Source organism: Grammomys surdaster, unplaced genomic scaffold (genome assembly GCF_004785775.1).
Source record: "Grammomys surdaster isolate TR1022 unplaced genomic scaffold, NIH_TR_1.0 139, whole genome shotgun sequence".
Classification (NCBI taxonomy): Eukaryota; Metazoa; Chordata; class Mammalia; order Rodentia; family Muridae; genus Grammomys; species Grammomys surdaster.
In genome coordinates this window covers 9,354,694-9,366,271 of record NW_021604597.1, presented here as the reverse complement: position 1 = coordinate 9,366,271, position 11,578 = coordinate 9,354,694, and the positions used below count along the sequence as shown (strand labels likewise).

The following is an 11,578-nucleotide window of genomic DNA, read 5'->3' as shown; positions in this document are numbered from 1 at the left end:
TAACATGGTAGCATTTTCTAAACCATTACAAATTTTCAGTTTTCTTTACTTGTTTATCCTCTACCATCTTCAAACTGAAATTACAAATATTCTCACAAATGAAGAAAATGTTGTAAGAGTTATCACACACCTAAGTGGGAAACGAAAGGATTAGACAAGGCTAGCAATAAGAATGAAGAGAGCTAAAGAGACCGCACAGGGAGCCCTTTCTCTGCTTATAACCTTGACAGTTTGGAGAAGCTGATTTACGCTACATGGTAACTATTCAACTCTAAGTAAACAATGCTGCTGTTCGTGAAAAGCACAATAAAGTACATATGTCCCATAATATTCATCATGATTCCCGTGCAGCATATAATAGCAATCAAAGCAATAATGCTCACTGTTCACTGAGTCTTTAAAGATCAAACCAGAGTTATGTCTGGTGTTTTAACATAGGGTGCATACCGTGCAGTGTCTGAATGTGATAATGCTGATTTAGGTAGATCGGATACCATTTGGAACATGTATCTTCAGAAGGAATTGTTCATGTATCCTGCATGAAATTCTCTATCTATGTTTATTGCCTTAGCCAGGTTTTTTTCTGACGGAGAAACATTGGGTTTGAGGTTTTATTCCCAGGTATATGTAGGGAAATGCTGTCCTATGTTCTCAGTTTGGCTTTTATTTATTAGGGATGTTGGCAATCCAGAAAAGCCTCTTTGGAAGAGATTACAATTTAGATCAAATCAGAAAAATATGTACAAAGTTATTTTTTATTAGCATTTCCTGTTCTTTTCTTTTTTTAAAAAAAAAGTATGTTTTGAACTAATTTAAAAACGGATTAGAAACTAATCAGAAAGGGATTTGATGAATACTAAAGTGTCATGAAAAATTTAAAATTTTTTGGCTTCCAATTTGGAATCAATTAAATTCATATTACTGAAAAAGACAGCATGCCAGATGTGCGCCAGTGGAGGAGTGGATAAACCACATAACATGCATACTATGTAGAAACGGAAAGAAATGAAGGCGTGATGTGTGCTAACAACATCTTGAAAACATTTGGCTACGTACGTGATGGAAGCCAGGCACAAAAAGCCACATATTGTGTGGTTACATTTATATGAAATGTTTAAAATACTTGAATCCTTAGAAAACTGAAAGTAAGATGTTGCTTAGAGTAAGGAAAAACTAAAAAAATTATTGATACAGATTGGTTTTAATTTGGGAAAAAGACTATTTTGTAAGATGAAATAGTTGCAGTAGATGTAGTTATATCCCTGTGTATATTCTTAAAACCAGCATGCTGTGCTCTGAGAAGGGCCTAACAAAGGGGCAGGAGGAAGTGAAATGAGATGATAGAAAGGAAAGTCAAATACCATGGCTTCTCTCATGGGTGGAACCCAGATATGTTAATGTATTGACCTACAAGCAGGAACCATTAAGGGAAGGATCATAACCAACAGGAGTGAGAGGGAGACAATAGAAACTAATGGGAGGCAAAGTGTATGATCAGTGTGTGTGGAGATGCCATAATGAAACTCTTTATTTTGTTTGCTAACTAAAGCCACGAAAATTTAAAAACAAAAATTTTTTGCATGTGAATTATAATTCAACAGAGATATTAAAATGGGGGAAATTGAAGTCCATCGATAGACTCGTAAATTTTAAATTTATTTAAATTGCTTTTAAGTTATTATTATTATTATTATTATTATGAATACTTTTCACTATACAGAAAGAAGGGTAGGCAGAGGAGTGTAATCAGCTTAGTAAAGCAATCTGGGAGAAGGAAGGGAAGCAGCTGGGGGTGGAGCCACACAGGAGGACGTGAGAGGGAAGCGAGTGAGAAAAATGTGAACAGAAATTGCACAGTGCACCACATTACTTTGTACTCTAAATAATAACGAACAATAAAACCATTCCTGTGCACTTGTCACCCAGCCTCAAGAGTGATCCTTGTGACAGATCCTGTCACACTGCACCCTGTACATCTCAGTCCACTTAGCTGTTCGAGTCCAATCCGGGTCCTGATGGTTACTCTTATACAGAATTAAAGGTTAAAGAGACTTCTAAAGTAACCATGACATATCTATGGCCCTTTAGCGATACGTTCTTAGTATTTACAACTGCTCTTGTGGGTTCTGATTTCTCTAATGTTGTCACATTTAATTGGCAACTAATTTGTTTGAATTGAGTTGTCATTAAGGTATGCACAGTCCGTAGGATTAATCTCAACATATTTCTATGTTTATAAACTTTTCTGTCTTTGTGAACGTTCCTTTGAGAAAACAAATATGTCCATATCTTTATTTACAGGTCTTAAAAATGAGCTATAACAAAGTTCAAATCATTCAGAAGGATACTTTTTATGGACTCCGGAGCTTGACCAGGTTGCACATGGATCACAACAACATCGAGTTTATCAACCCTGCGGCTTTTTACGGACTCACCTTGCTCCGCTTGGTACATTTAGAAGGAAACCGGCTCACAAAGCTCCATCCAGACACATTTGTCTCATTGAGCTATCTCCAGATATTTAAAACCTCTTTCATTAAGTACCTATATTTGTCTGATAACTTCCTGACCTCCCTCCCAAAAGAAATGGTCTCCTATATGCCAAACCTAGAAAGCCTCTATCTGCATGGAAACCCATGGACCTGTGACTGCCGTTTAAAGTGGTTGTCTGAGTGGATACAGGGAAACCCAGGTATCTATCTTGTTTGTTTCTTAGTACTAATTAAAAAGAGGAGTCAGCGGGGAGAGCTTTATCAGTAACGGGAAGTCCTAGATAATGTAGATGCAGAAAACGAAGTCCCCAGAATGACCAGTGACAATGAACTCTGTATCCATCCACAGCTGTGTTTGTGCCACAGTGGGATAATGGGAAGCTGTGAGGCTGAGAAACTTTACTACGTGGCATTCTGTGTGAAAGCTTTGCTCGTCTGTGGCTTACAGAATCAAGCCCATGGTTCTTGGCCCAACTATCAGGTCCTCCAGTATGGCCCAGGCCTGTCCTCAGCCTCTCTTAAATCACTCAGCCCCTCCCCTTCTCAGGCAGGCAGTTTGTGTTTCAGATCCTGACACACTACATCTGTTTCAGCTCGGAACCTGCTGTTGCCTCTGCCTATAGCTCTTCCCTTCCTTCTCTGCTTTACGTGCTCTGGGATGGCAGCTCTGCTCAGCATTACCACCACAAGGGAGTCACACTGCTCATCTGTGCATCCGCATGAGAATCATGACCTCACCGCTCCTGTAGGCTGTGCTTCCTTTCCTGAATGAACATTATACCAGACTTAATTCATAGAATGAAATGCCTTCTGCTATGTCTGATTTATCTATCCCTAACCTCTGCAGTATATCTGGGACACAGTATGTACTTAGTATTTTTTGTTAAACTGTTATCATATAGCCATTGAGATGGTAAAAAGAAATAAGTTCACCATCTATCCATTAGTTATTCATGGTTCTAATATGTCTCAAACATGTGTATATGAAAATATATTAAAATGTATGTATATCATATGCCAATATACAATGTACATATCTGCCATATAGCTATGTGTGCATGTGTGTGCGTGCACACACACACACACATCAAATACAGACAAACCTGTTAGGGCTAAATTCTTTCAGTCTAAATGACAGGTCCTCTTGTGCTTGTATTGGCTTACTAATAATTTCAACTCACCCTTATTCTTAAAATTTTTTCATATACCCTAAGCAATTTGAAAGCCTCTCACAGGCAAGATATGGCTGTTTCTCTGATGCTTGCTGCAGTGCAATGTTATTTACCCATATGTACTTGCGTCTTTCATTCTTGGGTTTTTGGATGTTGCTTTTGTATAAATATAGGCTTTTGCCATTTTTCCCGGCATGCATTGTTCACGGATATAAAACTTGAGTTTTACTGCTCGACGCTTATGTATGTCTATGTATATAATACCTTTTCAATGCCAAATCGTAGTGTAGTATTCATAAAACCATCTCCAGTAGCAAAGTTAATAAATATGTGTGACAGAATTGAAGTCCTGCCAGCTGCCTATCTTCCTGATATTTCTTCTATCCTTCATCCTTTTATCCTTGCCCACTCCTCCCTTCTTTCCTTCTTCCTTTTGAGCTGCATCTTTCTTGGGCATCCCCTGGCCAGGGATCTGACATACAGATCAGCCAACTGAGCTTACTGTTCTGTGAGAAGGCAACCACCCAAACAAGATATTCCAATGGTGAGCACAGGTTACGAGAGGAAAGCAGAGGGCACCAGGAGAGTTAAAGCAAGTGGCCAGTTGGTCATATGTGCCGATCAGGCTGAGCCCTTGAGACGTGTGTAATGGACAATGGCACTAGGCATGGTAGACAGACAGCTCACATCATTGGCTTGCGATAGAATGACAGTCCGGGAGATGGAAAGCACTTGTATGAGACTGGAAACTGGTGTGAGGCGGATGAAGTGACTCAGTGGGATGTGCATCTGAGCAAGCATGAGGCCCGAAAGCTCTGGTCCAGGTACAAGCAGCCATCAGCATCCTGAGATATGAGCATAATTCTGTGATGAGAGTTAACTTGGCCAGAAGTTGGCTATGTTCTCTGCTTCATGAGGTCAGACTCAGGGCAGTGATAAGCAGGTAATGTACACAGCTTGTCAGTAAGTGGCAGATGGCATTGGAAGAAGTTCCTTGTGGTAGTTCAAGGCTTTTCATTCTACCAACCTCCACTGCACAATTTTATTTTTATCAAATTTGTTGAATAATGACTGTGATATTATGTGGCACACAAAAGTAGAGTATTGTTCCTTCATCCATGAAGGATACTTTCTAGGACTTACAGTGGATGCAGAAAACCATAAGTAGTACCAAACAATACTGTGTTTATCTCTGAACACTATGGACCTAACTTTTGAAGTTTAAAGTTCAAGTTTCTTTTCCATTCTTCCTAATTTTACAGCTACATTTTCACTACAAATCCTGTAATTCCAACAGGTATTTGCAACATGTTGTTTTTTTTTTTCTTTCCTTAAATCAAGAAGTTTCTTTAGAACCATGCCCATAGCTTCCCTCCAGCATACCTAATTGCCTGCATCAGCACTCTTGTGTCTGAGGGTATGATTAATAAAAGAGGGATTCCTTGAACATACGCAGTATGATACCATGAGTTTATAAGATGCTTGAGGTTGCTACTTAGACACTATTGAGCATGGAGCATATTCTGTGTACATTCACTGGAAAGAATGATTGTGTCCTGTGGTGGGGGAGTGGGACCAAGTGAGATAACATGAGATTTCATCAGGCTACTCAGCACTGCATGCAATTTCAAACTTAGGTTTGTTTGGAGAACTTTCACCAGCTCATATTTTCAGACCATGGTTGACTTCAGATGAGAGGACCGAAACACACCTAAAGGGTTTAGAGTGTTTCGCTTGGACCTTTACAAGGAAACCACACATGTGTGAGGCTGTTCTCATGAATGACATCTAAGACAGCTAGTGTTTGTCTTGCCTGCTGTGTTCAGCAAACGGTATAGGAACTAGTATGTGTATGGGACAGCACAGAAGTCTCAGACTATGTGACTGTAGTTTTTGGTTCAGAGAAAAATTCCATATCTTTTGTTTAGCACTGAATGACCAGCTTTTAAAAATAGGTTCATTGGAGCACTATTTAAAATGCCCAAGTATATGTCATCTCAGTGCTCAAACAGGGCACCTTTGTGACTAGTAGTATATTATTTGCAAACTCTGACATTACTGAACACAGTTTCCCCCCTCCTCAACTAAACTTGGTTCTCCACTAATGAGAATCCCTCACCTAACAGGACCATCACTAAACAACCTTTGGCTGTCCACTTCAACTGCATTCCACATACTGTCAATACTTACATCTTATTGCCTGGCTCCATCTACATCTTTATCTCCTGTCTCTGTCTGCATTTCTCCATCCCTCTTTCTACTAGGCTAGAACACAAGCTGGTCGATTGGATAATGGAAAAATGCTTGGATTTTTTTACTGGTATTCCAGGTCTTAGAGATTTATAAGTTTAAAAGGGTTACCTTTTAAACTATGGTAGAGGAAGGTCTACAACAGTCCTAAAACCTTGGCATGAGGAACTTTCTGGGCATAATAAACGCAGTTGTAAATAAGGCAGATAAAACTCCCATACCTGTGCTACTATTTTGTAGCATGATGTGTGTGGGGTATATATTTTTAGAAATCATTTCAGATTCATAAAATATAGTAACTCAGTCATTACATACTAAATTTTCAAAATTGCTGTTTGAGTCCTAGTGAAAATACTTCTTTAAAGTGTTCATGTACTAATTTATAAAGAGACCACAACTTTTGAAAATAACTATGATTTCTTTCCTAGGTATAATAAAATGCAAGAAGGACAGAAGCTCCTCCAGTCCTCAGCAATGTCCCCTTTGCATGAACCCCAGGATCTCTAAAGGCAGCCCCATTGCTATGGTACCACCTGGAGCTTTCCTATGTACAAAGCCAACCATTGATCCATCACTGAAGTCAAAGAGTCTGGCTATTCAGGAGGACAATGGATCTGCCTCCATTTCACCTCAAGATTTCATAGAACCTTTTGGCTCCTTGTCTTTGAACATGACAGACCTGTCTGGAAATAAGGCCAATATGATCTGTAGTATCCAAAAGCCATCTAGGACATTGCCAATTGCATTCACTGAGGAAAATGATCACATCATCCTAAATATGTCATTTTCAACAAATCTTGTATGCAGTGTAGATTATAATCACATCCAGCCACTGTGGCAACTTCTAGCTTTGTACAGTGACTCTCCTCTAATATTGGAAAGGAAGTCCCAGCATACTGAGATGACACTGGTGTCTTCCAAATATAAGCAGGTGGCTCTTAGACCTGAAGACATTTTTACCAACATAGAGGCTGATTTCAGAGCAGATCCTTTTTGGTTCCAACAAGAAAAAATTTTCTTGCAGCTGAACAGAAATGCTACCACACTTAACACATTACAGATCCAATTTTCCACTGATGCTCAAATCACTTTACCAAAGGCAGAGATGAGACTGGTGAAACTCAAATGGGCCATGATTCTGATGATGAACAATACCAAACTGGAACATACTGTTTTGGCTGGTGGCACTATTGCCCTGGACTGTCCAGGCAAAGGTGACCCTTCACCTCACTTGGAATGGCTTCTAGCTGATGGGAGTAAAGTGAGAGCTCCTTATGTCAGTGAGGATGGGCGGATCCTAGTAGACAAAAATGGGAAGTTGGAACTCCAGATGGCTGATAGCTTTGATACAGGTCTTTATCATTGTATAAGCACCAATGATGCGGATGCAGATATTCTCACGTACAGGATAATTGTGGTAGAGCCCTATGTAGAAAGCAAGCATGAAAATAGCGTTCAGCATACAGTGGTTACAGGTGAGACGCTCGATCTGCCATGCCCTTCCACTGGTATTCCAGATGCTTCTATTAGCTGGATTCTTCCAGGGAACACTATGTTCTCTCAGTCTTCAAGAGACAGGCAAATTCTTAACAATGGGACCTTAAGGATGTTACAGGTTACACCAAAAGATCAAGGTCATTACCGCTGTGTAGCAGCCAACCCATCAGGGGTTGATTTTTCCATTTTTCAAGTTTCAGTCCAAATGAAAGGCCAAAGGACAGTTGAGCATGAGAGGGAAATAGATGGATCTGGACTTGGAGAACCCAATACCACTGTTTTCCTTAAGCAGCCACCATCTTTGAAACACCCTGCCTCAGCTTTGACAGGGACACAGGCTGGAAAACAAGTCTCTGGTATACGTAAGAAAAACAAACATAGAGACTTAATACATCGGCGGCGTGGGGATTCCACACTCCGGAGATTCAGGGAGCATAGGAGGCAGCGCCCTCTCTCTGCTCGGAGAATTGACCCCCAACACTGGGCAGCACTTTTAGAAAAGGCAAAAAAGAATTCTGTGCCAAGGAAGCAAGAAAATACCACAGTAAGGCCAGTGCCACTGGCTGTTCCACTTGTGGAACTCACTGGTGAGGAAAGAGATGCCTCCGGCATGATTCCTCCAGATGAAGAATTCATGGTTCTGAAAACTAAGGCTTCTGGTGTTTCAGAAAGGTCACTATCTGCTGACTCTAGACCAGTAAATCATGGCTTTGTAACAACTATAGCTTCTGGCATGGAAATCTCTTCAACCGTGAATCCACAAACACTACAATCTGAGCACCTTCCTGATTTCAAATTATTTAATGTTATTGACAGTACCTCTGTGTCAAAGAGTATGAACCCACCTGTAACAAGCAAAATAGAAGATACAACAAACCAAAACCCAACTATCATCTTTCCAACAGTAGCTGAAATTCAAGATTCTGCTGAAGTAGGGAGAACATCTCCCCAAAGTGCACACCCCGTAGCAGGGGGAACCATGGCTACCTATGGCTATACCAACATGCCCACTAGCTTCACCAACAAGGCCAGTACAGCCTTGCAATCAACAAATCCAACAGAAAGCTATGAACCTCAGATACCTATAACAGGAGTCAGCAGAGCTAGCAGTAGTGACACCTTTTCTCACGATACTACAGATCCTAGCTTCTCCAAGCACCCTTCAGATACACACACCACTGTCCCTTCTTTATTTAGAATTCCTAGAAACAACAGTACAGGTAACTTCCCCTTGTCCAGGCACTCGGGAAGAGAGAGGACAATCTGGAGCAGAGGGCGAGTTATAAGCCCACATAGAACCCCAGTTCTCCGTCGGCATAGACACAGGACAGCATTCAAGGGACCTGCTAACAGAAATATGAGTCATGTTTCAGCCACAGAGTACCCTAGGATGTGCAGAACCTGTTCCACAGAGAGGCTCACAGTAGCTACTACAGCACTGTCAGCTCCAGGTTCATCCCACAGCACCCTCCCCAAAGCTAACAATGTTGGGGCCATAGCAGTAGAGTCTACCACTGTGTTCAGGAAACCATCATTACTATTTAAGGACAAACAAAATGTAGACATTGAGACAATAACAACAACTACAAAATATTTCAGAGGTGAAAGTACCCACTTGATTCCCACTGAAGCAAGCATGACTTCTGCACCAACATCTGTATCTCTGGAAAAAACGCTTACAGACAATAGTGGTCACCTGAGGATGCCTAGGATCATCCAAGCTGGGAAAGATTCAGTGGTAACAACACCACTTTCCAGTCACCTCAGCAAATCCTCAATACCAACAAAAGCAACAAGCACAAAATTCTCAAAAAGGAAAGTTCCCTGGCACCAGATCTTTGTAAATAACCATAACAAGGAGGGGATGTCAAAGAATCTGTATCAATTTGGTTTACAAAAGAACAGAGCCACTAAGCTTCCCAAAAGAGCTCCTCTTTTACCCACAGACCACGGCTCCCCTTCACATTCTACAACTCTCTTGGCAAGTCTGATGCCAGCTCTGTCTGCAACAATGGCTGCCATTCAGCACAATGGCACTGAAGTACAAGGTACCAGAAGTCTCTCAGCAGGGAAGGAGCAGCCCTTCACCAACTCCTCCCCCGTGCTTCCTAGCACCATAAGCAAGAGATCCAGTGCATTAAGCTTCCTGTCAGTGGGAATCCCCACAGTGACAACTCCTGCTGCTATTGCATCTGTCATCATCTCTGAAACTCAACAAGCAAGATCCAAAGAAGCAAAAGATCAAATAAAGGGGCCTCAGGAGAACAGGAAAGATCCAAACACCACCCCCAGGCAGACTTCTGGCTATAGCACATACTCAGCTCCAACAACAGCGGATACTCCCTTGGCTTCCAGTCATTCCGCACTACAAGACACTGGTAGAATTTTAAGTACTCTTGCTTATCACTCAGCAGCTTCTCTCCTCGGCATAACTGAGTTGTCCCAGAAGTGCACCCAGACTTTAGGAAATACAACAGCTTCAGAAACAACTTTGTTGAGCAAATCACAGGAGACTACCACAGTGAAAAGAACCTCAACCATAACACCACTCCTCAGCAGTGGGCCGCCCCCAGTGCCCACTCCTTTGCCCCCTCCCTTAACTAAGGGTGTGGCTACAGACAGTGAGGTCACATCAGTTCTCAAGATGACATCAAATAGAATGGTCCCCATATATGAATCTTCAAGGCACAACACTGATCTGCAGCGACCCTCAACGGAGGCTAGCCCCAATCCTGAGATCATAACTAGAACCCCTGACTTTCCCTCCTCTGATCTGTTAACCTCCACTGTTATGCCAGCACCAAGAGTAGATAAACCACAGAATTCTAAATGGAAGCTTTCTCCCTGGCCAGAAAACAAATTCCAGCTCAAATCATATTCAGAAACCATTGAAAAGGGCAAAAGACCAGCAATAAGCATGTCACCCCAGTTCAGCTTTCCAGAGGCCAGCACTCATGCCTTACATTGGAATGCAGAGGAGCATGCAGGAAAGAATGCCGTTGATAAGAAACCTGCTCAAAACCCAACTTCCAAGCATCCTCCCTATGATTCTCTACCTAAGACTACATTGAAGAAACCAAAAATTATTGGAGGAAAGGCTGCAAGCTTTACTGTTCCAACTAACTCAGATGCCTTTCTTCCTTGTGAGGCTGTTGGAGATCCACCGCCCACCATCCACTGGACCAGAGGCTCATCAGGTATTTGGAACCATTAGCAATACCTTAATAATAAAACAAGGGCATGCTTGGATCTTTCAGGATTGTAATCAAAGAACCAACACTAGTTATAAATTTCTTCAAAATATAAAAGCTATTGATATCCTCATTTAACATTTGCATATTGCTCATTGGAAGGATTTTTTTATTTTTATTTTACTTTTTAATTGGGTGTGTGCCCTCACAGAGGTGCCAGATGCTCTGGAGCTTGAACTACCTCTCCTGCCCCTACTAGAAAGTTTTAAACTTTACATTTATTTTATGTGTATGCATGTTTGGCCAGCATGTGTGTATTATGCACACATGTGCTGGGGTGAACACAGGTCAGAACAGGGAATCATACTTCCTGGAACTGGAATTACAACGATTATAAGCCAGCATGTGGGCATTGGGAACTGAACACAGGTTCTCTGAAAAAGCAGAGAAAAAAAGTGTTCTTAACTTCTGAGTCATCTCTCCCCTACTAGAAGGGCTTTTTTTTTTTTTTATAATGTGTTAAGAATAGTTTGGGGGAGGGGCAACTAGATGGGCCCATGTGTAAAGGGCACCTATTGCCAAGCTTGGTGGCTTGAGTCTAATCTCTGGAACAGACATGGTAGAGAGAGAGAACCAATTCCCTCAGATTGTTTTCTTATCTCTACCCACTGGCAATGGCATGCATGTACCCATATGTACACACACACATCAATGAAACGTATTGACAATATAAATTTAAAACAGTAGTTGTTAAGGCTAGATAGGATGGTACATGCCTAAACTGACAGAAATGGGGATGAACTTAATACCAGCCTAGGAAATAAAATTAGATGCTGTTTTAAAACAACATTTAGGACCAGTTATTTATCTGATATTAAAAGTTCTGCACTAAAACCATATACATACAGGTAACATTGTATAGGCTGAGCAGGTCATATTTATATGTTTATACATACTTAAAATTTATATACTATAC

General features: G+C 41.1%; 1 protein-coding gene across 1 annotated transcript in view; it reads left to right on the top strand.

Moving 5' to 3' along the window:
• The window catches only part of Igsf10 (immunoglobulin superfamily member 10), a 29,944-nt gene that overhangs the window by 5,705 nt on the left and 12,661 nt on the right, over nt 1-11,578 (top strand). Inside the window, exons 5-6 of the mRNA XM_028763654.1 lie at nt 2,302-2,692; nt 6,343-10,608. Coding sequence (XP_028619487.1) covers nt 2,302-2,692; nt 6,343-10,608 — 4,657 coding nt within the window. The remainder of the gene's footprint in view (nt 1-2,301; nt 2,693-6,342; nt 10,609-11,578) is intronic.